The sequence below is a fragment of the Mytilus californianus genome, unplaced genomic scaffold (assembly GCF_021869535.1).
Source record: "Mytilus californianus isolate M0D057914Y unplaced genomic scaffold, xbMytCali1.0.p SCAF_2, whole genome shotgun sequence".
Lineage (NCBI taxonomy): Eukaryota > Metazoa > Mollusca > Bivalvia > Mytilida > Mytilidae > Mytilus > Mytilus californianus.
The window spans coordinates 12,504,787-12,529,726 of NW_026262668.1; the positions used below are offsets into that span (position 1 = coordinate 12,504,787).

General features: G+C 32.4%; 1 protein-coding gene across 1 annotated transcript; it reads right to left on the reverse strand.

Annotated features, from left to right (window-relative positions):
• Positions 1-8,635: 8,635 nt before the first annotated feature.
• On the reverse strand, positions 8,636-24,699 carry LOC127729265 (uncharacterized). Its single transcript, XM_052237001.1, has 8 exons — positions 24,669-24,699; positions 17,083-17,123; positions 16,143-16,202; positions 15,610-15,691; positions 12,163-12,189; positions 10,838-11,134; positions 9,538-9,697; positions 8,636-8,865 (listed from the first exon to the last, which is right to left on the reverse strand). The coding sequence occupies exons 3-8, from the start codon at positions 16,200-16,202 to the stop codon at positions 8,682-8,684; spliced, it is 810 nt and encodes a 269-aa protein (XP_052092961.1). The 5' UTR covers positions 17,083-17,123; positions 24,669-24,699; the 3' UTR covers positions 8,636-8,681.
• Between the last annotated feature and the right edge of the window lie 241 nt (positions 24,700-24,940).

The window sequence follows — 24,940 nt, forward strand, 5'->3', positions numbered from 1 at the left end:
TTTAGTATCAAGCTTAATTCGAAAACCTTTGATGTTAGAGTCTTGTCTTATTCTGCAGGATAAAGTTTCTACAGATTTAACAAAAATCAGGGAACTTAACGGCCAACCTTACACGATAGCGCGCTTAATGCAGTAGATGAGACCCACTCGTTATTCAACATACAACCTTTTATATCTTTGTATAGAGTTTTGACCCATTTAATAACATAAATTTAGCGGTTCAAATTTCGTTACCGCTTAATACATTATTGGCAATTCCGATAAGTCGAAGGGTTTGGAGAAATAAGAGCAATGTGCCTTCAATATAAAATAATCTGCATGGTCTAATATGTCTTGAGTCTGACAGATATTGAAACCAATATACCTATTTCTATTATAACCATTTTGGTCACTGTTTATGATTTTAACTAGTATTGGCTTTAGACGTAGTGCTAAAGATTACGCCATAAGTATTGTGTCAACAATAAGGAAAATAAATGGACTGCAGTTATCCAAAATAAGAGGGTTTCCTTTTTATATTACAAAGAGACTATCCCGAGTTTTAGGAATGTACTCATTTCTTCATTTTGATAGCCTATATTTACTACAATTTCTTTTAAATTTGCCCAGACTGTTCGATAAAAGTATACACTGAGCCCGTCAATAACTGGTGAATTGTTCAATTTCATAGAGTTAATAGCTTCTGTGCATTCATTTACAGTAAGCTACCCGTCTAGAGTTTGAGTTTCTTCCTAAGAAAGAGTTTTATCTACTTTTTTATATCTTTTAATTTCAATTTCACAAGGATTTGTGCTTTTAAATAAATTTTATAGTTTCTCCCTTTTCATTTCTTCGGGCAGAAATATTTGTACGAGTTTGTCTGGATTTTGTCTAGGCCTATTAACACTGTTGTGGTTTTTTCTCGTTCTCCTTTCTATTTTACACGTGATCTTACCTGTGCTCCCTTTGCTTCGTTTTTTTCTCAACATTGTTTATTTTATTTTGTACATTATTATGCTGGTTGTTGTCTACAGTTTCATTCAATATTTTAATTATTTCATTTTTTTTATTTTCAGCTTGTTTTTTGTCCGTCTTCAGCAGAGCAGGAGATGCACTGAACTTACACGCCAATGATAAGGCTTGTTGAAATTCGATTTAGGATTGCAGGTGTAGACTTTCAAAAGCTTTTTCCCTAATACCAATCCTCTGTTATTAAAGTGTCTCAGTCAGGTTCAGCGTCGGGGTAAATTGCGCTACATCCCTTTCACCCTTTGTAAACCTTTTATGTGATTAGAGTTGATAACAGAATCGATTGCTTTATAAAGCTCAACATGGGTTAGCAAACAAAGTTAGTTTTATGTTAGCATGACTTTAAATCTAATAATGTATGAACTCAGAAATAGTTTGAGATGTTTTTTCCAATCATTTTCAAACATTCCTTCCATTCGTTTGATGTGTTTGAGTTTTTGATTTTGCCATTTGTTAAGGGACTTTCCGTTCTGAATTTTACTTGGAGTTCGATATTTTTGTTATTTTACTTTTTTTCTTATTCAAGTCATATTCTGGGATTTGATAACTATCGTTCACTACCTGACTACAGAAAAATATCAGACAATAAATAAGACATACCAAAAGAATATTCTGAATACATTAATTAGACATTTGTAGAGGTCTTATTGCACTTAATGACAAAAAAAAAAACTGTGATCGTTTATATTTTTCAAAGGGCTTTTTTGCAGGGCATACAATATTGAAACATAAGCGCACATTATCACTCAATCACCCACCATCGCTTTTCCGTTTGCTCTTTAAATATGTGTCTTTATGCATCCGTCTGTTTTATTCTTTTTTTTCTATGATTAGGATCGGAGATAACTGTAATGTAATAAAAGCTTTGCCTATGTAAAACGTCGTTTTTACAGTTGGAAAACGATTTTATAAAGAATCGCATAACGCCAAGCTTCAAACATAATACAGTCATCTCTATTTAATACAAACTAAACAAATCAGTACAAATAAGTAATTATAATTAATAATTCCATTAAACGAATACCGCGAAATGATGTCCCCTTCTTTGATACCTTAATAGTATAACGTAATAGGTAAGCTTCAGGCGTCAAACAAGAACACTATGCAGTTTTAAGCTTTAAGTACGTTTAAGAATTTAATACAATTCTAAAATTGTGAGTTTTCTGTGTATCATGAAAAAATCATACATCAGTAAAATCCTGATTTTTAAAATGTTAGTTCCCATTAGTTATAGACATGTACATTTAGAAGGTTTTTGTTTTCTGATATAACCTTCTCGCACTGAGAAAAACTTTATGTAAAACATGCTGTATTATCGTCAACAGCATGTAATGTACTAATTGTTTAACGGCAATGATCAGAAAACGACTAAAAACTAAATGAGAGATCAATTAACCTGATATCATTAGTAAGTTTAACAATTATAATAGAAGTAAAATGATACAATCTACATTCTTGTTTACCTTAAGAAAAAATGTTTTTTTATCGTTATCACTGTTCGATTTATTTGGGAGAAAAACAAACGCAGCAGGCATTCACCCAAAATCCCAGTAGATATCTGTCACGAATAATACATCCGGCTGTTTTCTGCTCTTTGGTCGGGTTGTTGTTTCTTTGACGCATTCCCCATTTCCATTCTTAATTTTAGCTACTGATAAATGGTTATGGCCTTGCGACAATTATGAAAATGGGCTCAATTGTGTTTGATCAGATAACACACCAACTGTTCACCTTGAAAAATACACGAAATTCTAGTGTTAAATCTATTTGGATACATTAAAGATAGTTCAGTAAAGAAGTGAAATTTCTCATACAACTATAGATAGTCTGTGTGTGTTCGTTTGTGCATTGTACTGTACTAAAGTATACAAGTATTTACAATAATTAGTTCAAAACAAAATAGTTATAAAGGATAAAGTGAGAAAGGCAAACATTTTTGAGCTAGAAATAATCATGTACAAAGAAATAATCATGTACAAAGAAATAATAATGTACAAAGAAATAATCATGTACAAAGAAATAATAATGTACAAAGAAATAATCATGTACAAAGAAATAATCATGTACAAAGAAATAATAATGATGAATTTTAAGATAATAATGTGAAAGCTGATAATTTGGAACTTTGTCTATCCCTCTTAAAAACTCATCAAAAATACCTTGTTTTTAATTTGTACACCAGATATGCGTTTCGTTTTATAGATTGCAAAAACAATTAAAATTTTTCTATCGGCGACAATGAAAACTTTTTTTGAGATACAGACTTTAGAAAGTTTTTTTTTTTAACGAAATCTTGCTAGAATTTAAGAAAAATTATTATGACAGTATTTTTTTATTACAAAATATAGATTCCCGTGGCTTTTCTTAACGTAATTTGAAATTATCTGCCTTCCCTGTTAATTTTGCACATAAAAACATGTGTCGCATCCTAGAGTAAAAAGTACTTCTCAGCTCCGTTTGGGCTAAGAAAAATATATTTTTTCTGCCTTTGGTATACAGTATAGTGCACGAAGTCTCTAGTAATAAAAAATACCGGGTGCACACATCGACCAATCAGGATGAGCCATCATATAAATGGTTGATTGTAACCTTTAAAACGCATCAGTAACGTTATGCTTAAATCAAAACAGTTAGAATGTAAAATCAAATCGAAACTCAAGACCATTAAAAACAGAGAGTTTTGAAAAGTTGAGCCAAATACGACTAAGGCTATAAACCCGACCCAATTGGAAATATCTTTCATCTCCATCTGTAGGAAGTAAACGTACTTTAAATGTGTTTGATCTGGTGCAAAATAAAAATATATTCGTTAACATAAAAATGGCTTCATTAAAACATTAAGGTGGTTATCATCTTACTTATTTTCCAGATGTAATTTTAATTGTAATTGTAAAATAACGGTGAGATAGTTGAAAGTGACTTATCATCAATCGGAAATGTTGGTCTCACTAAATGTCATACCGAAGTAGTTGAATATGAAAATAAGGAGATGTGGTATAAAAAAGTTAAAAGACGTTAATAAAATTATATACATGATTTTTTTTATTATTTGTTATCGGCTTTGAACTAGCTGTCAGTAGCAGCGAGTAGTCTCAGACCTGTACTTATAGTCTTTTTTGTTGTTAGGGATGAAGGATGGATATATACCCTGCCAATTCCTGTCTGTTGTTTTGTTTGATGTTTTTCTTTGTATCGATCTGATGCTGATGAGTTAATCCTTTTTCAACTGATTTTTATAGTTTGTTTTTATGTTGTGCTATTACACCACTGTCCCATGTTAGGGACACAAACATGTTTAACACCGCCACTTGTTTTATGTGCCTTCCCAAGCTAAGTCAGGAGCCTGTAGTTCAGTGGTTGTCGTTGGTTCATGTCTGTCATATTTGTTTTTCGTAAATTGTTTTGTTATAAATAAGGTTGTTAGTTTTCTCAATTGAATTGTTTCGTATTTTTTATGTCGGGCCTTTTTTTAGCCGGCTTTACGGTATGGGTTTTTTCATTGTTGAAGGCCGTATGGTTGACTATAATTGCTTACATCAACTTTATATGAACTTTGGTGGATAGTTGTCTCATTGACAATCATACCACATCTCCTTATTTTTATAATGATGATTCCCAAGTAATGATATATTGTTTCTTTTGTATTTGGGAGTTTGTATAAGTTCTTCTGTAGTTATTCATAGTTTCAAGTATATTTTAATGAGTAATTAACGTACGTTTTACTTTTGGTTATTAATTGTATTTCAAACGTCCAATATGGCGCAACTTTGTCATGAATTGTTCAAAACTTTACCGTTTGGTTAATATTCTAAGCGTGTACCCGAAAGTGTACACTTTTGAGTTCTTAACTGGAAGAATTTATATTTCTCGATTGAGTAAGTCACAACAGTTTATTAGAATAAGAACTTTGAATCGAGGACTCCTATATATTCTGTCAGCGTTTGGCGTTATGTCTTGATTCCTGCTTAGAATTTCACTTTTAGTAAATTTTGTATATATACCGGAGTAAAATCAAACTCATCAGTCTTTGCTGTGTTTACATTTTGGCTTACAGCAAGGATCCCAGGAATTTCTAGACGTACGAATTAACTCATTTAGCTGTTTGCCTCATATCTTAAAAAAATAATCGTCGTAGTTAACAGGTAATAGGCTGCACAGATAGTTGTTAGCGTCGCATCATTTGGATTTATCTACATTGTAGGATGAAGGATATTCCCGTTTTGACTGTACAAAAATACATAAAGGTTATTTTAGTAGCTACTCCCTTTATGTTAACTATATAGTTGTTTAGGAAAAAACATATGAACATTGCACATGTATGTTAAGATATCATCTGTTGCAGAATTATCATTGAAGTTTAATAAACATATAATTTTCTACTATGGATTATTTATGCACGCACTATTGCTGAGAGAATAGTTGGTCGTAGTTATTTATTCCTCGTAGTTACATGTTTGATGAGTTTATTCGTATTTCTTTGTGACTAGAGAAGACTTAACTAGAAGCAAGAAATTTGACCTGGTTTATAACGTAATAAAAACCGGTAGAAGTTTTTACATCGTTTTATTGACCTTATCATTCTGATGGCATATCACACATGTACAACATGTCTATCAAACGTGGGGCCTCCGTGGCCGAGTGGTCTAATTAGTCGAACTACTGTATCACTAGCCAGTCAACACTGAGGTTGTGAGTTCGAATCCCGCACGCGGCAGGTGCACTCGACTCCAATCTTAATTGACTAGGATTGTCAGTTTTCCTCACGAAGGTCGGTGGTTCTCTTCGGGCACTCCCGTTTCCTTCATCAATAAAAACCGAGCGCCACAAAATAACACAATAGTGTTGAAAGTGGCGTTAAACACCAATCGATCAATCAATCAATCAATCAATCTCTCAGAAGTTAATACACGTCTTGTCATTTATTTGTGTGCATAAGAGACTGATGAATAAAGACTTTGTTGAGTGTAGATATAACAAAAGATGCAAAAACATAATTAAATAACGAAAAATAAACGCTGACGTACCTGGTTGCAGACCTCATCAATTTGATGCGATCTTTTTTTCAAAATAATTTTAATTTTCTTTTCTTAGACATTTCAGTCTGTTATATATATATATATATATATATATAAGTCTGAAAATTACACCCAACAGTGTTAGAATTAGACTTTTATGCTGACAAATTTTTGTCCCTCAACGGGGTTCGAACTCACACCTTTGATACACTACAGCACCAATCGCTTAGCCTCATGTCCAGCGCTCTAGACCACACGACCACATCCGCTATATAAAAAATATAACTTCAATAGTCGTAGTGTTACCTTGTCACGTAAGGCGAATCTAGAGATAGACATAAGACATGTGTTTTAAGCGTGTGAAGATGTTATATTAATATTTAATACACAATGTATTTGTTATTTGTCAGCAATCTAACTCAACAATTTTTATATACCGTATGGGATAATGATTCAATTCATTATACAGTCACTAGAAATAAGTATATCATACAAACAAGTCTAAGCAAGTGACAACCATACAATATATATGCCCACTGGATCTCAGTGTGTTTGAGACGCAGGGTTAATACAAATATTTATATAAGTCTGAAAATTACACCCAACAGTGTTAGAATTAGACTTTTATGCTGACAAATTTTTGTCCCTCAACGGGGTTCGAACTCACACCTTTGATACACTACAGCACCAATCGCTTAGCCTCATGTCCAGCGCTCTAGACCACACGACCACATCCGCTATATAAAAAATATAACTTCAATAGTCGTAGTGTTACCTTGTCACGTAAGGCGAATCTAGAGATAGACATAAGACATGTGTTTTAATATATATATATATATATTCTACCACTGCATCAAGTGTGATACGATATTTATCTACTCGAGACAGTTAAATTTTCAAATTTAAAACGGGAGGCTCGCTAGTGTTTTAAATATTTAGAATTTAACTGTCTGTCGAGAGAGGATACATATCGTGTTGAACGAGATTTGATGGTGGAATCTGTTTCACGTATGATTTTAGACGATATACAGACAATCTTTATCCTTCTTTTCGAATGATCTGCAAAAAGATGTGTTCTTTCTATGTGACGTATGGTCGCCTTTTTATTGACGTCACGATAGAAAATTCAGAGGCAAGCATGAAAATTTGACGTCATTATCGAATTTTGACCAATGAAGAACTAAGATCAAACTAACCACACATTGATTAGATAAAAATAATCAACAGGTCAAGAAAAGAATAAATCGGATAAGAATTAGACAAACTTGGTTTAAATGTCCTTCTCATTTATTTACTTGACGCTTTGCAATTTATAATATTTTGTAATTATTCATATTCATTTGATACTTTTATTTCAGATTAAAAAGCAAGTGAATAAATAATACAATCTAAAAAGGTTAAAAAAAGAAAGAAGAAAAACTATTAGTATCAATTCAAAAACTTTTTTATAATCCCTGAAATATGCACTTAGTTTAACAACATGATTGACTTTATATACAAATGTTTGCAGTTTTGATTCGCTGTTCATCATTATATATCTTTCATTTTATTGGCAGTTTTTTATTTGAACATATACATGAATCTTATAAGTTCACCATTATGTAATTCCTTTTTTGTTTTGTTTGATAGAATGATAAAGTCTGGAAATAGATGAAACCATGTCAAGGTTAATGTATGGTAAGGTGTTGCCATGGTACAGCCCTTGGATGGTGTAAACTTCCCAAAAACAACGTGTATGGTGTAATGGTGTATGGCATATGGTGCAATGGTAGAAGGTGTATGGTGTATGGTGTAAGGGGAATTGTGTAATGGTGTAACGTGCGATCGGGAATGGTGTGAATGAATGATGTACGCGTATAAAACTATGCAAAATATTGATAAGAACTTATTTTTAATTTTATACATTAATTTACAAAATTGTGATCAAAATTCGTTTTTTAAAATAAATAAATAATTTTGTAGTCGCACGCTTTCTTTGAAATTAAATTGTATTATGGTGTAATGTGTAAGGTGTATGGTGCAAAGGTGTAACGTGTATGGTGTAATGGTGTATGGTGAATGGTGTAATGGTGTATGGTGTTAGTGGGAAGTTTACACCATCCAAGGACTGTATAGATAGCAATTCAAGCTTATTTTATATGATGACTGTTGTCATTGGTTACTTGAAAAATTTTCGTAGAATAATTTGGATATCATATTGGGGAAAGGTTTTGATTCCAGCTTGAATGCCTATTAATGTCTGAGATAAATGAAATAGAAACTTAATAACAAGGCTGTTTGCTCATTTTCATATGGCATTTCATACAATGCCACTTTAATGGAAAAGAAAGAATATGGGGTAACCATCCATGACACAAATTCAGTTTATGCACCCCATAAAACACAAAAAGCAGAAGAACAGCGCTTCTATTGCTGTTTTTCATCTCAAAGTCACAGTTAGGACTTCAATACATATGTAAATGAACAAATATTAAGATCCAATTTGCGAAATAAATCAAGCATTAAAATCATATGTAGATATATATATATATTATTGTAATGAACTTGAACGTGGAAATGTTGATAAACATACAAATTAATTTTTGGAAGCAGTTAAAAGAAACAAAAGGACATCGTTATTAACTTTTTATTGGCTTTGTAGCAACAAGAATTCCCATTTTAATTGGTCTTAGTATACCACGTGGTTGTATTCGGAACTAACATAGAGTTGCATTTATCTTGGGTACAACAAAAATGACATGAAAAGGCATACGGATTTTTCACTACTCCATAGCGTTTACAATAATCTAGATCGGCCGACTCTGTTATCCATTTCTTTTCACATGTAGCTAAATCAACGCATCTGAAAAGAATATATATAATGTCTTGAACACTAGAATTTATAACTGTTTAAAACAATGCCCGCACGTCCGATATATTCATGTACAATAATCGAACACCTAAAGCAATTTCATCAGTATATATTGATAAAGTACACTATTAGTAGAAATAAATAAATTGTTAACAACAATGTTTAATACCTGAATACTTGCATTTAAAACCATCCTGGAAATGCTATAAATTTGCTGAATATATGCAAGAAATTTTTTATCATTTTTTAAAGTGGTTATGAGGTCTTCCAACTTAATCTTCTGGATGTGTACTGATTATTTTAAGTCTGTGCAACACGATTTTTTAGAAGTTGTAATTGACTTTTAACTAGCTTCTAGTAACCGCGAGTATTCTTTGATCGCTGCTTTATGTCTTAAGTCTTTTTGTTAGTTGTCTTTTCAGCTTTTTATTGATGTTATTAATGAAGCCGTTTTAGATTGTGTTTTTTTAATAGTTTGCTCTTATGTTGTGCTGTTACACTACTAACCCACTGACACAACTGACCAATATTATATGTAGGATTGTGCGCTCGGTAACATGTTTAACACCGCCACATTCTGTAAGTGTCTGTCCAAAATCATTAGCCTTTAATTCAGTGGTTATCCAAGACAAAATAATCATTGAGAAACGTATGAGTACACACCTTTTGAAAACATCAACATTGCCTTGGTCATCTCGAACGATATCTGTCATGCAGTAGTTTTCTCCAGTTTTACAGGTTTGTGATAAATCTCTTCCAATTTGCCTACTGCTGCATGGAACTGGTAAAGACGTATCTCCACATATATGACAAGTCCTTGGACCTAAATTGATGACATATTGTGACATATATTTGAATATCACTATTCATCATACCCAATATCACCAACAAATGTACAATATGTAATTAAACTTAGCAAAACTATTCCCCAGAAAATTCTTTGTGCCTTAAATTTAAGGAAGGAACGTTGTTTTATCTTTTGAATAGCAAGTATCCTTTGTCTGTTGGACAGAATGATATGATACCAATGTTTCATGTTATACTTTTACCTACTATTTGAATCTGGAGTTCGTTCAGGTTTGTTGCATTACTAGTATTTAAACAATCTAAATAACAATACAGTGGTATGGTACATTATACACATTTGTTTTATTAAATATATGTTAATAAACGTCATACATATGAGAAATATTCCAGCTTGGAAGCTGTAAGAGTCTTTGGATGATATGTGCATCATGTTGACACTGTAGTGACCATCGGCGCAATCGTGAATTAATGTGTTGTTCCGTCACTCGTTGAACATTTTTCGATATTTGAAATATTTGATTAGTTATTCTTTAATTATTCCCATATGAAAAAGATGTAAATTATACCTTGTACCTTACCAGAGAATAAGATAATGAAATTGCAAAGCAATTTATTTTGGTTTATGAAAGACCGTGAAATTGTACATTAAGTTTAACAATTAGTTTCAGGAGTTGGTTGACCGAATCGATTTGTCTTATCTATAATTCTAGCAAATGTGTCCTATTCCCGATTGTGACATTTTGACTGAGTGAGCTGTCACATGATGGGTGATGCATTTATAACAGTTTATGCTAAAATGTCAACGCATCCGGTCTTGCTACCTTTTGGAGTTCATCATCCGAGGTTTTGTTTGTTACCTTAATTTGTATCTTTTCAATCGATTGATGAGATTTGAATTAAGGCGACGCTATCTTAACGGCGTTCTAATCACGTAATTCGATTGGGTAGAGACAAATCAAGGTAACAAACAAAGTTCAAGGGAATCTACTATACTAGTATTTTAAATAGAGCGAGACCGGTTGCGTCGACAGGGTAAGTGTATCCTGTTATCATGATCATACGTAAACTACTGTTGCCATAACTTAAAGTATAAATACATATTGATAGGGCAAATATTCTTCAACCAACATAATAAAGATAGTTTAACAACAATTACCTGTCATTGTGGTAGTTGCAGAAGTTGTTGTCGTGGTAGGAGATGTAGTAGGAGTTGTGGTAGGAGTTGTTGTAGGTGTTGTAGTAAGAGTGGTCGTGGTAGGAGTTGTGGAAGGAGTTTTAGTAGGAATTGTGGTAGAAGTTGTCGTGGTAGGAGTTGTGGTAGGAGTTGTCGTGGAAGGAGTTGTGGAAGGAGTTGTAGTGGAAGGAGTAGTGGTAAGAGTTGTGGTAGGAGTTGTGGTAGGAGTTGTGGTAGGAGTTGTTGTAGTCGTTGTTGTAGTCGTTGTTGTGGTTGTTTCTACATGTTGGAAGAAAGAAACCATAAAAACAGTACGGTTATTATGATTATATTATCTAAACAAATATTGTTTTGATAATTCATATGAAAAAGAATGAAATCTTTAATCATTTGAACACTAAAGTAATTGCCAACATTAATGTCTTTATTACATTTCAATTTTAATGTTTAAATATTAGTAAGCAGCTACAAGATTTTTGTTTAATTTACAATCAATAAATACAATTAAGGGCTACAAGATCGAGTGATGTTCAAATATATTGGCCAACTTAGAAAAAAATGTGTGTTTAGAAGAGATGAGTTGTTTATGATGTCTTTCACAAAAAGTCGTATTTCTTGTTGCTCAATGTTAAGCTTTTGGTTTATTATTTTTTTATCTTGTAATGTTACATTAGTATTCTTTCCGACTTTCTTCGTTTTGACAATTGGCGTTGTCTTACGTATCACACGAGTTCATCCCCGAATTTTGTAGATTCGTGTTGCTCAGTCTTTAGTTTTCTAATGTTTGTCCTTTTGTCGTTTTTTTACTATGATATTGTCTGTTATAATTTGTTTTAATTGGACATAAGATTTTTGAAATTCCCCTTGGTATCTTCCCTCTCTTTTGCGGGCACACCTAACGTCTCCATAGTTACCTTGCTTGTTTTGTGTACAACAATAAGCGCCATAGCTTAAAATGACAAAATTTTGAAATGCAAAAAAACCCAAACAAATAACAAATTCCTTATACCGACAATAAGGAAGGAAGTTATTATGGAAAGGGTGATAACAATGTGTTGGTAAATTGGACTTAGATTGCTCCTGGTGCTGGTGGGTCCTGAGAAGAGATTCAGAAGCACGAGGTTTATGCAGTGTTGTTTCCATTCCTTTTACCCTTGTGCTTATGTTTTACTTGATTTGTGCTTTATCGAGAGAGTGTGTATACTATATACATAATTATACTGTAAATAACACTTATAATTTATGTTTGACGGAATATTTAGTCTTAACAATAGCTAAAGTATAATTTAACAATTATTAATATTTACCTGGGTTATGAACTGAAAATTCTGCCACTGAAATAAAGAAATTCTTCAAAATGTCTGTTGAATTGTTACTTTTGATATAAATATAAACTACGTCATAAAATTTGTTACATGACCGTCTACAAGAAAACGACTCTATTACCAGTTTTAATAACATAAAAATCAGTTTATGCTAAACAAATATCAAGCAATAGGCATAATTTGTGGCATTTTATATCGATGTCAAGTATCTTCGATTCCTTAAAGATACATACGATATTCAAGAGCTTGCAGCCGCTACACAGATTTTGTAAAACGCCACCAGTGTCTGAGCCAAAAATCAATGAGCCACGGTTTTGTAAAAGAACATCTGGTCATTTTCCCCAAAAAGTTCATCGGAAAGTAATAAGATCTAATAGACAAATATTTAATGTCTACAACGCGTATATTTGAAGATGGTCTTGAGTGAAATATTCTAGGAAATTGTGTATCTTTTTATTTACTTTACAGTCTTTCCTGTATTTGTCTTCGTACTTGATTTTTGTTCTATCGAGAGAGTGTATACTATATACGGTGTTTACTGTCGGCCACGAAAACTGTTTTTATCAGCGTCTTTGAAAATATAATATCAACTACAAAAACTTTTTTTTGGAGTATGTGTCAAATTTAATATCAATTTCAGCTACATTTGTTTGTTGGGGTCATTGTTAGATTTAATTGTGTGCTTGTTTGAACTTTGTAGTCAGTTGAGCTGTATGTCTGTAATGTATGTTTACACAGTTTTGGCTGCTGGATTCCTATTATTGTTACATTAACTTATTATGTCTGTTTGGGTTCCTCATCCAATTTTGTCAATTCAACAGAATTATAAACAACTGTCACACACGTTGGATGTTATGCTAGCTATAAAACCAGGTTTAACCCATCATTTATTCGGAAAATGCTTAAACCAAGTCAGGAATATGTTAGATGTTTTTCACTTATTCTGTTGGTTGATAACGTATATTAAATACAGAAGAGAAAATATGTTCACATTGATTTAAAAAAGATGTCGGTTTTTCGAGTCTGAATATTGTACTTATTTCATTTTCATCATGTGGATGTTTATCTAAGTAATTATTATAATTATATTAGAATTTAATTAAATGAAAATTAATTTCGTTTATTGAATTAACATATACGTGTACTGAGACTCGGCAAATCAAGTCGTCCTTTACTCTTATTGTTATGCTAATTTGAGCATGTGAGAGTTGAGCCGTAAAAATCCGTGCAATTTAACGGCCACTTTTACCTTGAAAACCAAAACGGAGAGGACGTTAAAAAATTTAGAGAAATATTACATCAAGATAAGTATAGATTGCATTAGATTATTTAGCAAGTCATATTTTAAATTTAATTCGGATTTAAAGATTTCATTTGTGTTTTTTGAAATAGTTTAATTAATTTTTTACTTCGTCGAATTAAATTTGCGGCCATGTGGTATTGAAAACATTTTTAAATGAATAATCTTTACATTGTTATACATGAATTGACTAAATATGTTTAATTACACATTTTATTTTATCGTTGATGCAGAACGTTAAAGTACACCTGCATTAATGCGTAAAGACAGGTAGGTGTGTGCTTACAGGTTAAATTATTGATAAATAATTTATCTATTTTACATGTCACAATTCTGATATACATATACCGGTGATAAATTCATTTAGATAAGAGACAATTTAAGGAATTATTGATTTAATTTAAAATAATTTAATCATTTTAACTGATAGATAGGAATAAAAACGAATACTGAAATCATTGCATTGAAACTGTTTTATAAATTAAATCAAGAGACAGAATAATGATTGCGTGATGTTAGTAAGTACTAAATTTTTAACCTATTTTGTTTATACAAATGCCTAGAATTGGTCGACGAAGAAATGGAAATGGGCGCGCACTAGTGCCTGTTGTTGAAGCGCAACCCCCAGAGAGACGTCGCGGAAGGAGAAATCGTGGTGTTGCTGCACCGGGAGTTCAAGAATTTGGGGCAGTTGTGGGTGAGGTACAAGCACCTGTTCCACTACATATCCAGGCTCCTATGCCAGTTGAAGGACAACCTGCCATGCAAGGTCCCGTTACACCAGCATTCAACAAACAAGCGCCATTTGCGCAAGTTGAGATACCAGCTCCTGTGCCAATGGCTTACCAAAATAGTGAGATAAATAATGATCCTATGCTTATACTCAATCAGTCAGAATGTGATGTTTACGTATTCCAAAATTTAAAAGAAAAAATATGGAATAGAGAATTTATAGATTTGTCATTACTTCTTTATCAAACTTTTATCAGTCAAATTGACAGACTTCAAAATGTTATAAGTTATTATAACACAGCCGGTTCACTTGTAATCACATCAAACAAAAACAGCAAAGTTAAATCTATTCAAAATATTGAGTCATGGACTGATGCATTTATAAATTATATGAAGATATTTATTCTACGTTTTCAAAATTTAGCTAGTGAATTGACCACTTATATGTCAATCATTAGAGGTACACAAGTGTGTTTTGAGAAGATTTATCGTTATGACCAGCAATTTAGATTAAGAATGGCAAACAATCCTACTAGATCTTGGTCTTCCATTGATGGCATTTTATGGTACACTGTCATAGCTAATGGGGAACCGGAATGTAATACAATTCAACAGGCAAGTCTACGTAATCGACCATACTATGATTTTAATTTTATGGGAGCTTGTTATCGACATAATTGTTTTTACACCCATTCATGTTTAAAATGCGGAATGGCCCACCCTTTCGCTGGCTGTCCACAACAAGTAAATAGCAACCAGACATATGCTCGTGTTCAAAATGCAGCCGAGGCACATATCAAAAATTGACAATAGATGAAAATACATGATATTTTTGTGAAATTTGGTTGCTATATAATTGTTAAATACGCAATATCGTTTATTTTTTGATTGTTTAAATGTTGTTAAAAAAATTGCTTATAGAATTGGATATAACTGAATTGTCATGGGTAAATTTTGTGGCGGATTATCATATTGTACTTATAGTCCGAATGATAATTTTGGCGAAATTTACTTCATTTTATGCAGACTATGGATAGCCCAGCTGCTAATTCTGAAATATTGCTAAATGGACCGCCCTTCAGTACACCAGCTTTGGATCGACCAGCTGTGATACAGTGTTTTTAATCGTCATCAAGATTTTATTGATTGACAAATATTTTGGTAGTGTACTGTTGTTGTAACAGTTGTTGTTGTTTGAATGGATTTTGATTAAATGTTGCCATGACAATTCAATATCCAAACAAAATCAGTGTTTGTTATTTGTTGTTGTTAAATACAAATCAAGTCATCAATGGTGTCTGTTCGTCAATTCTGATATTTGGTAATTTACATCAAGTGATTAATTTAATCAAATGATATATTCAATAAAATGTAATTATATAAGAAGTGATACTCACATATATTGATTGAACAGCTAGTGTTATGGCATATACAACCATTGTCTTCAACATCTTTATACGACTGACAAGGTTTTATTGCCTGAGAAAATTGTGTTTCGTTTATATTTATATAGAATTCCTCGCTATTTGTCTACAATTCTCAGTGTTGAAACAAGCAGTGAACGTATATCAAACATAGATAATAAAAGAAATATACTGATGATATAAGGAGTCCCTTTTGTCTGTCATTTAAGACGGTGTGTTGACATCTTTTTGGGGTTCGCTATTGTTGAATCATTGCCGTTTACCACATACTGCCAAAAATCTGGAGAAATACACTTATGTCTGTGCTTAAGCCTTATATCTCATCATTGTATATAACATCACTCTGATTGGCTGAAAACACGAAAGAGGGTTGCAATCAACTAATTAAAAGTTTACCTTAGTCGTGAATCGTTCTTACTTCCATTCTTAAAAAGAATTCGATATGGCAAAATTGATATTATGTATTTAACTTGTAGACTGAACACAGAAAACCGATGCATACTTACATTTATGACAAGACATCTGCTTGTAGCCACTCCATCATATTTCACAATATGACAGTACATCTAAAAAGGAAGAGGTGTTTATCAAATTATCTGTATTAGATATGTCATATTTGCATTTAAAAAGTATCTGGGTGATGGTAAAATCAAAATAATTAAATTCATTTAAGGAATGACTGTAATATTTTTTCTGTCTATGAAGAAATAACATCAAAAATGTGGTGCACACTGAATAACCCGCGTAGCGGGTTATTTCAAAGTGTGCACCACATTTTTTATGTTATTACGAATAAACAGTAAAAATATTACAGTCATTTCTTATAATTTAATTCTAAATTCCATTTTAAACCTGAGTAAACCATGAAAAAACGTTGATGACGTCACGGTCACATGACAAAATTATGTCTATGAGCTGATAAACAAAACAACGTCAGCCAATCAGAAGACGCGTTACATCCAAAATTGAATTATTAGCATAGAACGTTGAAGAGCCATAAATGCAAAATTAGCATGCTATAATTTATTGGATTTAACAATTTTTTTATCCGATGTAAAAGCAATATGGTAATATCATTTGAGAAACAAGGCATTAACAGAGCATGGATGTCCCCATACCCATTCCATGTAATATTTTATAGGAACAATTAAACGGGAGTAAATGCTGATGTAACTTTCTAGAATGATAAGACTATTATTTAATTCAAGATATTTATATTTTGAAGGACGTGTGAATAATTGACAACTAGAACTTTGAACATTTAACTAAATGAGTAGATATAATCGAAACTGAAATTCAATTTCTTTTCCAATTAATAAATTTTTAGTCGAATATATCAGAAAAGTTTCATCCTTCCATTTATGCTGTCTGTCATGGATTATAAATATTAAATACAAAGCAGCGACAATACTATGCCTAACCCTTTCAATTATCTGGGATACTTACATCGCTGCGACATAACTCCTTGTTACACAGATAGCCTGGCGCTGAAAACGCAAATACTCATTGTATAAAATTTTTTACTTCATAATTTTACATCAATTAATTGATTTGTGAGCATCTTGCATGAAATAAATTTAGCGATATAATATGGAAATATCATGTTCCTCTGAACATTCGAACGTCTATTTTGTTAGGATCAGATCGCTAAGTAAACTTTTAACCAAATAAGCATATGTTCCAAAGGCAATCAAAACATAAATAAAACAAATATGTTTTAAAATTGAGAATGGAAATGGGGAATGTGTCAAAGAGACAACAACCCGACCATAGAGCAGACAACAGCCGAAGGCCACAATGGGTCTTCAATGCAGCGAGAAACTCCCGCACCCGGAGGCGTCCTTCAGCTGGCCCCTAAACAGGATGCTTACCTGAAAGTCTCCAAAACTAAACGTTTGTGCTCCGGAAGGGTAAGAAGATCCTGCTCCACGTGTGGCATCGGTCGTGTTGTTCATGTTAGCGCAACCCGGTGATAAGTTTAATTCGGTAGGTCACATTCGGGGAAATAGGGACGGGATTGTAGTTACGACAATTGGAACATATCCGTTGTCACCTGTCAAACAGATATTCCATAAAGGTCAACCACCTTGTGATTGCATCCGTAAAATTTATAAAGGGATGATTTCAACTTTATTTTTTAATTTGCACATCTGATTCACGCCACCTCTAAATAGGTAGTTTCACAATAACTTTGAAGCCCAGCTTTGAATGCTGATAAAATTAATGTTAATAATTTAGAGAGAGGTTTCGTGAAGAACTTGGAAGACCCAGTAATATAACGTTGTTTGTAAGGACACTTATGTAGTAAAGGTATCCAATACAGTAAAGGAAGATCCAGTTCTTCCTTCTTGTTTGAAATTCTAAAGGAACATAGAACAAACCTATGCTTATCATATAGATAAATTTCCTCCTTGTAAGAGTCAAGGGGGTATATGTTGAGTTTCCAAGTAAATTGTCCATACCTAATTCATTTATCAAACAGTTTATGTTTTGCTGAGTGTAAATTCGCATTGCTATCAGAAGTGTCTCGGTATTTGTACATCCAACATTCATGTATTTAGGTATGATGTTCCATTTGTAATTCTGGTTGGATGTTGTTTTATGTCTTATCGTTTGTGGTTTTAATTTTATTTTTATTTTTCTTTAAGTATGTAAAAGTAAAGATATTAATCACCTAGTTCATTTAGAAGATTTTTAGGTTAAAATCATTTATATGCACAGGATTCATTTATTTTTTTATAGATTGATTTAGAAGAAAAACCATAATTATAAAATACAAATAATTACACCATTACTAACACAATTCTAGAATCATGTGCAAAACAGTGTAGGCGAGACCATTGATTGGCGCTCTAAAATATCCCATTGACTGGGTCAGATTAGGTGAACGTTCGTCTGTAACGCCCACAACTCACGACGTATTTATTATAGACATTTAAACTGTGGGGTCACCAAAGGGTCTCAACGCCTAAATAAAATAATTCGAAAAACTAATCAGGAATAACCTTTGTGTTTTGATTTATATTGAATACTTAAACGTTCTTTACTTGTGTTTTTGTTATGTTTTGATAATGAATTTTTATGATATCGGACGTTCTTTCAGCAAAAAAGGATTTAACTGGCTTTAAAAGTTACAATGGATGTGTTAATTATTATCTTTTTTTCGGACGTCAAAGCGATTTAACAATTGCGGTTGTCCAATTATGTCATCTTTTAACTTTTATCTGGTCAAAATTTTATTTTAGAACGAATGCATGATCAACTTTAAAAAGTGTGCAAACACAAAACATATAGACAAAATATAATACTTCTTTCCTGTCTTTTTCGTACTTGCAAGTTATTAGACAGTAAAAAGGCTATTTGGATCAAGCCTTATGAAATTTGCATTTACGTTTTTTGAATAGGTACAGTCAAGTTTAGCGATTGATAATTCATTGATAACATTCTGGCGTATCACAAACAAACAACTTGTAACGTCTCATTTCATTGGCCGAAAGATTTAAATACAACAACAATTGTAGTGTGCACGTGAATTGACACAGGTGACCGACAATGGAATGTACTACGTTACTACGAACGTAAAAAAACAATGATTTTTGGTCGAAATAATTAAATAAGTATTTTGTGAATTTCAAATAGTGGGGTCGAAATATTATACTAATAATTTGTGTTAAGTAATATTCTTTATGCATGCAGCACTTGTACCGCACTATGAAAAATATAAGGATAAAATAAAATACATGTGCGGCTTTATACGGATGAATGTATGAACCACTTTAATTTCTTTCATATTGACGCTAGGTTATTATCCTGACAATGTCGTAGTTACTTATAATAAGGATCTCATAATACTGATCCATTTTAAATTTATGATGGGTTGCACATTCCTCTTTTATTGTTTTCATGCTATAAAACGAAAATAAAGTAGCTAAGCGTTTGGTCATTCAGAAATGACGTGTCATAAACGAGCAAATTGTCCCCGAAAGATCGTATCATGTGTGCACGTGAATATAGATGTACTATGCAATGTACTATCATGGTCACCACGAAATTCAAATGAATTCAGTGAAGGCATGTTGGTGTAAAAAGGTTTGAAATGTTTCATCGGCGAAGATTTTATTTTTGCATGTGTGGAACTAAAAAATAAATAAATACTTGTGAGAAATGTCGTAGTTTATAAGGAACTATATAAATGTACTGTTTTCGACTTTAATTGGTTGAAAATTTATCCTTTAATTTCATACCGTAAGAAAAGAGCTTTGCATAACATTGTTGAACTATCCGCCAAAGTAACGTGTGGCATGCGTGCGTATTAAAATGAAATACAAAATCATACATGTATGATAAACTTATAAACAAAATATTAAGAAATTAAGGATGACTACTGTAAAAGTATGTACAAAAATGGAGTCACCTTTTATCAATACATTTAGTATTAACTATTTAAATATTTACAATATATAATTTTCAACCGAGGATAGCAAAACAGTTAATTATAAATTAAGAAAGTATATCGCTGGAGTTTATAAAGTACATTTCCTTCCACTGTGCCATGGTTTGCCATCTCCATTTTTTCTCTAAACAAAGCATGGCTGGTTACATGTTCTGAATTTACTTAGAATTTCGGGATTTTTTTTTCAAAATCAAGTAAACTAAATCAGAAAAAAAATCACACTATCCTAAAACTTATGAAAGAATATGAATAATGAACATGACAGTTTATAACACAAACCCATTTACTATAAAAATCGAGCAATATCTTTAGTATGTAATTTGGTTATTTTTGTAGTTAAGTACGGTTTCATTTCAAGTACAACGTTAATTCATCAAGTCCATTGGATAAAAGATAAGGCAGGGTGAGCAACTTGACAAAAAAAAAGGCAGGATGACGATTTATGTAAAAAAAATCAGGATAAACTAATAAATATAGTCAGGACCTAACAGACTGAAAAATAGACAGACAGGACAGAGATAACAACTAAAAAAAATGCAGGACAAAATGTTTCATCCAAGTCCCCTACCCCCAATCAAAATAAAATGATAGCTCCCTTAATCCAGAACCAATTGAGAAAAGACAGTTGAATTAAATATTTCGACGTGACTGTTAAGATTAAAGTTTAAAATTTTACATGCACATGTATAAAAGCTAGAATTGCCATGGGATAATCAAGAACACAATCATGTACGTGAATACTACGATGGAAGTTTTTAACGACCTTGACCGGCTACGTGAATACTGATCAGTCCATTCAGCTTTATAGTACGCGTGTTCTATTTTCGCAGGTGTGAGGTCGAAGGTTTGAATTGACCAATGAAAACGATCGTTCCTTAACGAGTTAATCTAATAAAGTTTGTTTGACTGATTATGTTGCACGACCATTCGCTAAGCTTGGCCGCAGTTCAGTATACAATGTATAGTTTGGTGATCTTTTCTGCTAACTACTATACTTGTGAAAAACCCTTGGCAACAGAAACATATTCAGCTTTTATTTTAATCGACCCAATTTACATAGTAATGGACGACTTCGTACATTTTATGATCGCAAATAAAATATGTATATAATATACTGTGCACTGTAGTTCGTATATATACTGAGACCCTTTGGCAACCCCACAGTTTAAATGTTTATAATAAATACGTCGTGAGTTGTGGGCGTTACAGACGAACGTTCACCTAATCTGACCCAGTCAATGGGATATTTTAGAGCGCCAATCAATGGTCTCGCCTACACTGTTTTGCACATGATTCTATATTAATGTTCATGTAATGGTTAGAAAATACATCAAATAACACCGTTACAAACTTAATCAGCTCCATTATCACTGAACTAGTATACATATTTGTTTAGGGGCCAGCTGAAGGACGCCTCCGGGTGCGGGAGTTTCTCACTGCATTGAAGACCCATTGGTGGCCTTCGGCTGTTGTCTGCTCTATAGTCGAGTTGTTGTCTCTTTGACACATTCCCCATTTCCATTGTCAATTTTAATAATCCCAATTTCATACTTTATTTTTTGAAATTTACCTGTGACGTCACCTTTCGTGGCGTGTGACTAACAGTTCATTATTCTATTGTGCTGTATTTGTGTTCTGTCGTAAATTAATTTTAGGTGTTCGTTGTTATTCTGTGGTTTACATGTTGAAATGGACTATTATATTATTTATTTATGTATTTCTCTGACCTGAATGTTCTTGCATTTATTTGTACTTTATTCCTGTCACGTAATGTTGTCATTTTAGCGGTATTTTTAACATTGCTATATAAGCGGGAGGTTTGGCTAGCCATAAAACCAGGTTCAACCCACCATTTCTTCTTAAAATGTCCTGTACCAAGTCAGGAATATGGCAATTGTTATCACATAGTCCGTTTTTATGTATGTCGGCGTTAGTTTTTGTAGCAGTTCAGTGTTTCTGTTGTTCCGTTTTGTTTCCTCTTATAGTTGATATGTTTCCCTCAGTTTTGGTTTGTGACCCGGATTTGTTTCAGTTAAATCGATTAATGACTACTGAACAGTGGTATACTACTATTGCCTTCATTTATGTAATGTGATTAACACACAAAAACGATAATGTTTTAGTCTTTATCTGCGAGGACAACTACATATTTGTCATGGAGGTAGGACAGATGTTTTGCAACATTTGGATCTTTAAAGATTGATAAAGCAACGGTATTCATAGACCATCTCAGTTTTTAAATTCTGATTTGTATCAACGACTTTACAGCCTTAATCCATACGAAAAGAGTATTCACGTCTTCTTTCACGCTTTTAACGCATTGCCTGGCATAATTCTCCACTGAGTCCATCAGTATTTTGAAGTTGTGTTTCCAGTTGATGGATTTAGGCTCATGATATTTCGAGCTATTTTTTTTATAACACATTTCGCAGAGAAGTGTTATTGACAATGTTCATGTCACCAGTAATAACGTGACAAGACGGGTTATATATGGATGGGGAACTAGCACAGGTGCAATCATGATGTTCAGACTTGAAGTATTCAATATTGAGATCCTGCATCACGTGTTTGTGATTGAAAATTTTAGTTGCAATAGGTTTGGTATAGCTATAAGAAATGATAGATACAGACTGATCTTTAAAGTAGGGAGATATTTTCGAGTGAACTAATTTATGATGAAGGATATTGCCTAGTTGGAGGCATCGTGACCTTTATTGGCATATCACAGTTTTAGAAAAGGATCCTTTTCTCCTTTACGTCTTTTCTAATACGAACTTTTTTGAAAAGTCTGTGACTTGCAATATCTAAGATGAAAGCTGTAAGTTTGTAATGGTTAGAATGGGGTTTGTAACAGTGGGTTAAAAAAAGTTGTACAGAGAATGACGTTTTGAAAGGGGTAATAAATAAACTTCGTGCGAATGTGATGAATACATAACGGCTTTGAAAAGGATATATATGAGCCTGCAGTCAATAAAACCAATTTAAAATGAGCTTCATTTTTTAATTTGAAACAAACTTTTTATGTACCTTTGGTATCTTCCGCCTTTTAAAAAAAACTAAGGATAAACTCATTGTATTTGATCGATTACATTCATTTAAATTATGTCTGTGGTTTTAAATTTATAAAAACAATCGTTTTGTATATTTCAAATATTTTGTAGTATTAAAAAATAGTATGTTGACTTCCTCACCCGATTTTGAGTATGAATATTTAAAATTAGAACACAAATATTCAATATGCACTACTTTGTTGAACGTTCGTTATGAATCTGAAATCCCCGGAGATTGAACTGACAAATAAATCTAATAAAGAATATGCTACAAACAACACCCAGTACTCTTTTTACAAAACAAACTCACCAAAGATCAATTCAAGTCTATGCTTCAATTCGAGAATCGTGAGTAGTGTTGAAATCTTTTCTGGTTTTTATCGTATGGTTACTCATTAAATAACGTATATATTTTCATTGATATAAATAGTATATCCATGTTATATCTAAAAAAATAATGTTAACTACGAAAAAGCACAAACTGAACCAAAAAAATATAACATATACATACGTAAATCAGGAACAGCTGTTGTAGGTGTATGCGTTGTAACAGTAGGTATTACTGTCCAAAGAAATCAATAAAATGTAAGTTGCACATAAGTATAACAAAAATTTACAGGGATTGACAAATTGGCTCAGTTTCAAGATAAAAGAATAATATCGGAGTATATGCTTGATAAATGAATCTTAACAAACGCAGTCAAAACATGATAAATTTCTCAACATACAAAACAAATCGGCTTTCTCAGCTTAAATAAAGGCAACAGTAGATGATAGCTGTAAGTTTGCAAAGGGTAGAATGGGGTTTGTAACAGTGGGCTCCAAAAATAAGTTGTACAGAGAATGACGGTTTGAAAGGGTTAATGAATAAAGCTTCGTGCAAATGTGATGAATACATAACGGCTTTGAACAGGATATATATGATCCTAAAATTAAACCAATTTAAAATGAGCTACATTTTTTAATTTGAAACAAACTTTTTATGTACCTTTGGTATCTTCTGCTTTTTAAAAAGAATAATTAAGGATAGTCAAATTGTATTTGATCGATTGCATTCATATAAGTTATGTCTGTGGTTTTAAAATTATAAAAACAATCGTTTTGTATAGTTCAAATATTTTGTAGTATTAAAATATAGTATGTTGACTTCCTCATACGATTTTGAGAATGAATAGTTAAAATTAGAACACAAATATTCAATATGCACTACTTTGTTGAACGTTCGTTATGAATCTAATTCCATGGAGATTGAACTGACAAATTAACTTTGATAATGAATATGCTACAAACAACACCCAGTACTCTTTTTACAAAACAAACTCATCAAAGATCAATTCAAGTCTATGCTTCAATTCGAGAATCGTGAGTAGTGTTGTAATCGTTTCTGGTTTTTATCGTATGGTTACTCTCTAAATAACGTATATATATTCATTGATATAAATAATATATCCATGTTATATTTCCCAAAACCATATTGTTAACTCCGAAAATCCACAAATTGAACCAAAAATTATATCACATATACATACGTAAATCAGGAACAGCTGTTGTAGGTGTATGCGTTGTTACAGTAGGCATTACTGTCCAAAGAAATCAATAAGAAGTAAGATTGCACATAACTATAACAAAAATTTATAGGGATTCACAAATGGGCTCAGCTTCAAGGTATAAGCTTCAAGATGTCAGAATAATATTTGATTAATCTACTTGATGAATGAAGCTTTACAAACACAGTAAAACCATGATTAATTTCTCAATAAACAAAACCAATCGGCTTTCTCAGCTTAAAGTCTTGTGCATT

What these genes read in the sequence shown, in the direction of transcription:
- LOC127729265 (XM_052237001.1), bottom strand. Translation starts at nt 16,202, where the DNA reads ATGTACTGTCATATTGTGAAATATGATGGAGTGGCTACAAGCAGATGT. An exon ending in TAGCTGTTCAATCAATATAT is followed by an intron (nt 12,190 to 15,609) that starts GTGAGTATCACT and finishes TCTTTATTTCAG; the next exon opens with TGGCAGAATTTTCAGTTCAT. An exon ending in ATTTTCAGTTCATAACCCAG is followed by an intron (nt 11,135 to 12,162) that starts GTAAATATTAAT and finishes TCCAACATGTAG; the next exon opens with AAACAACCACAACAACGACT.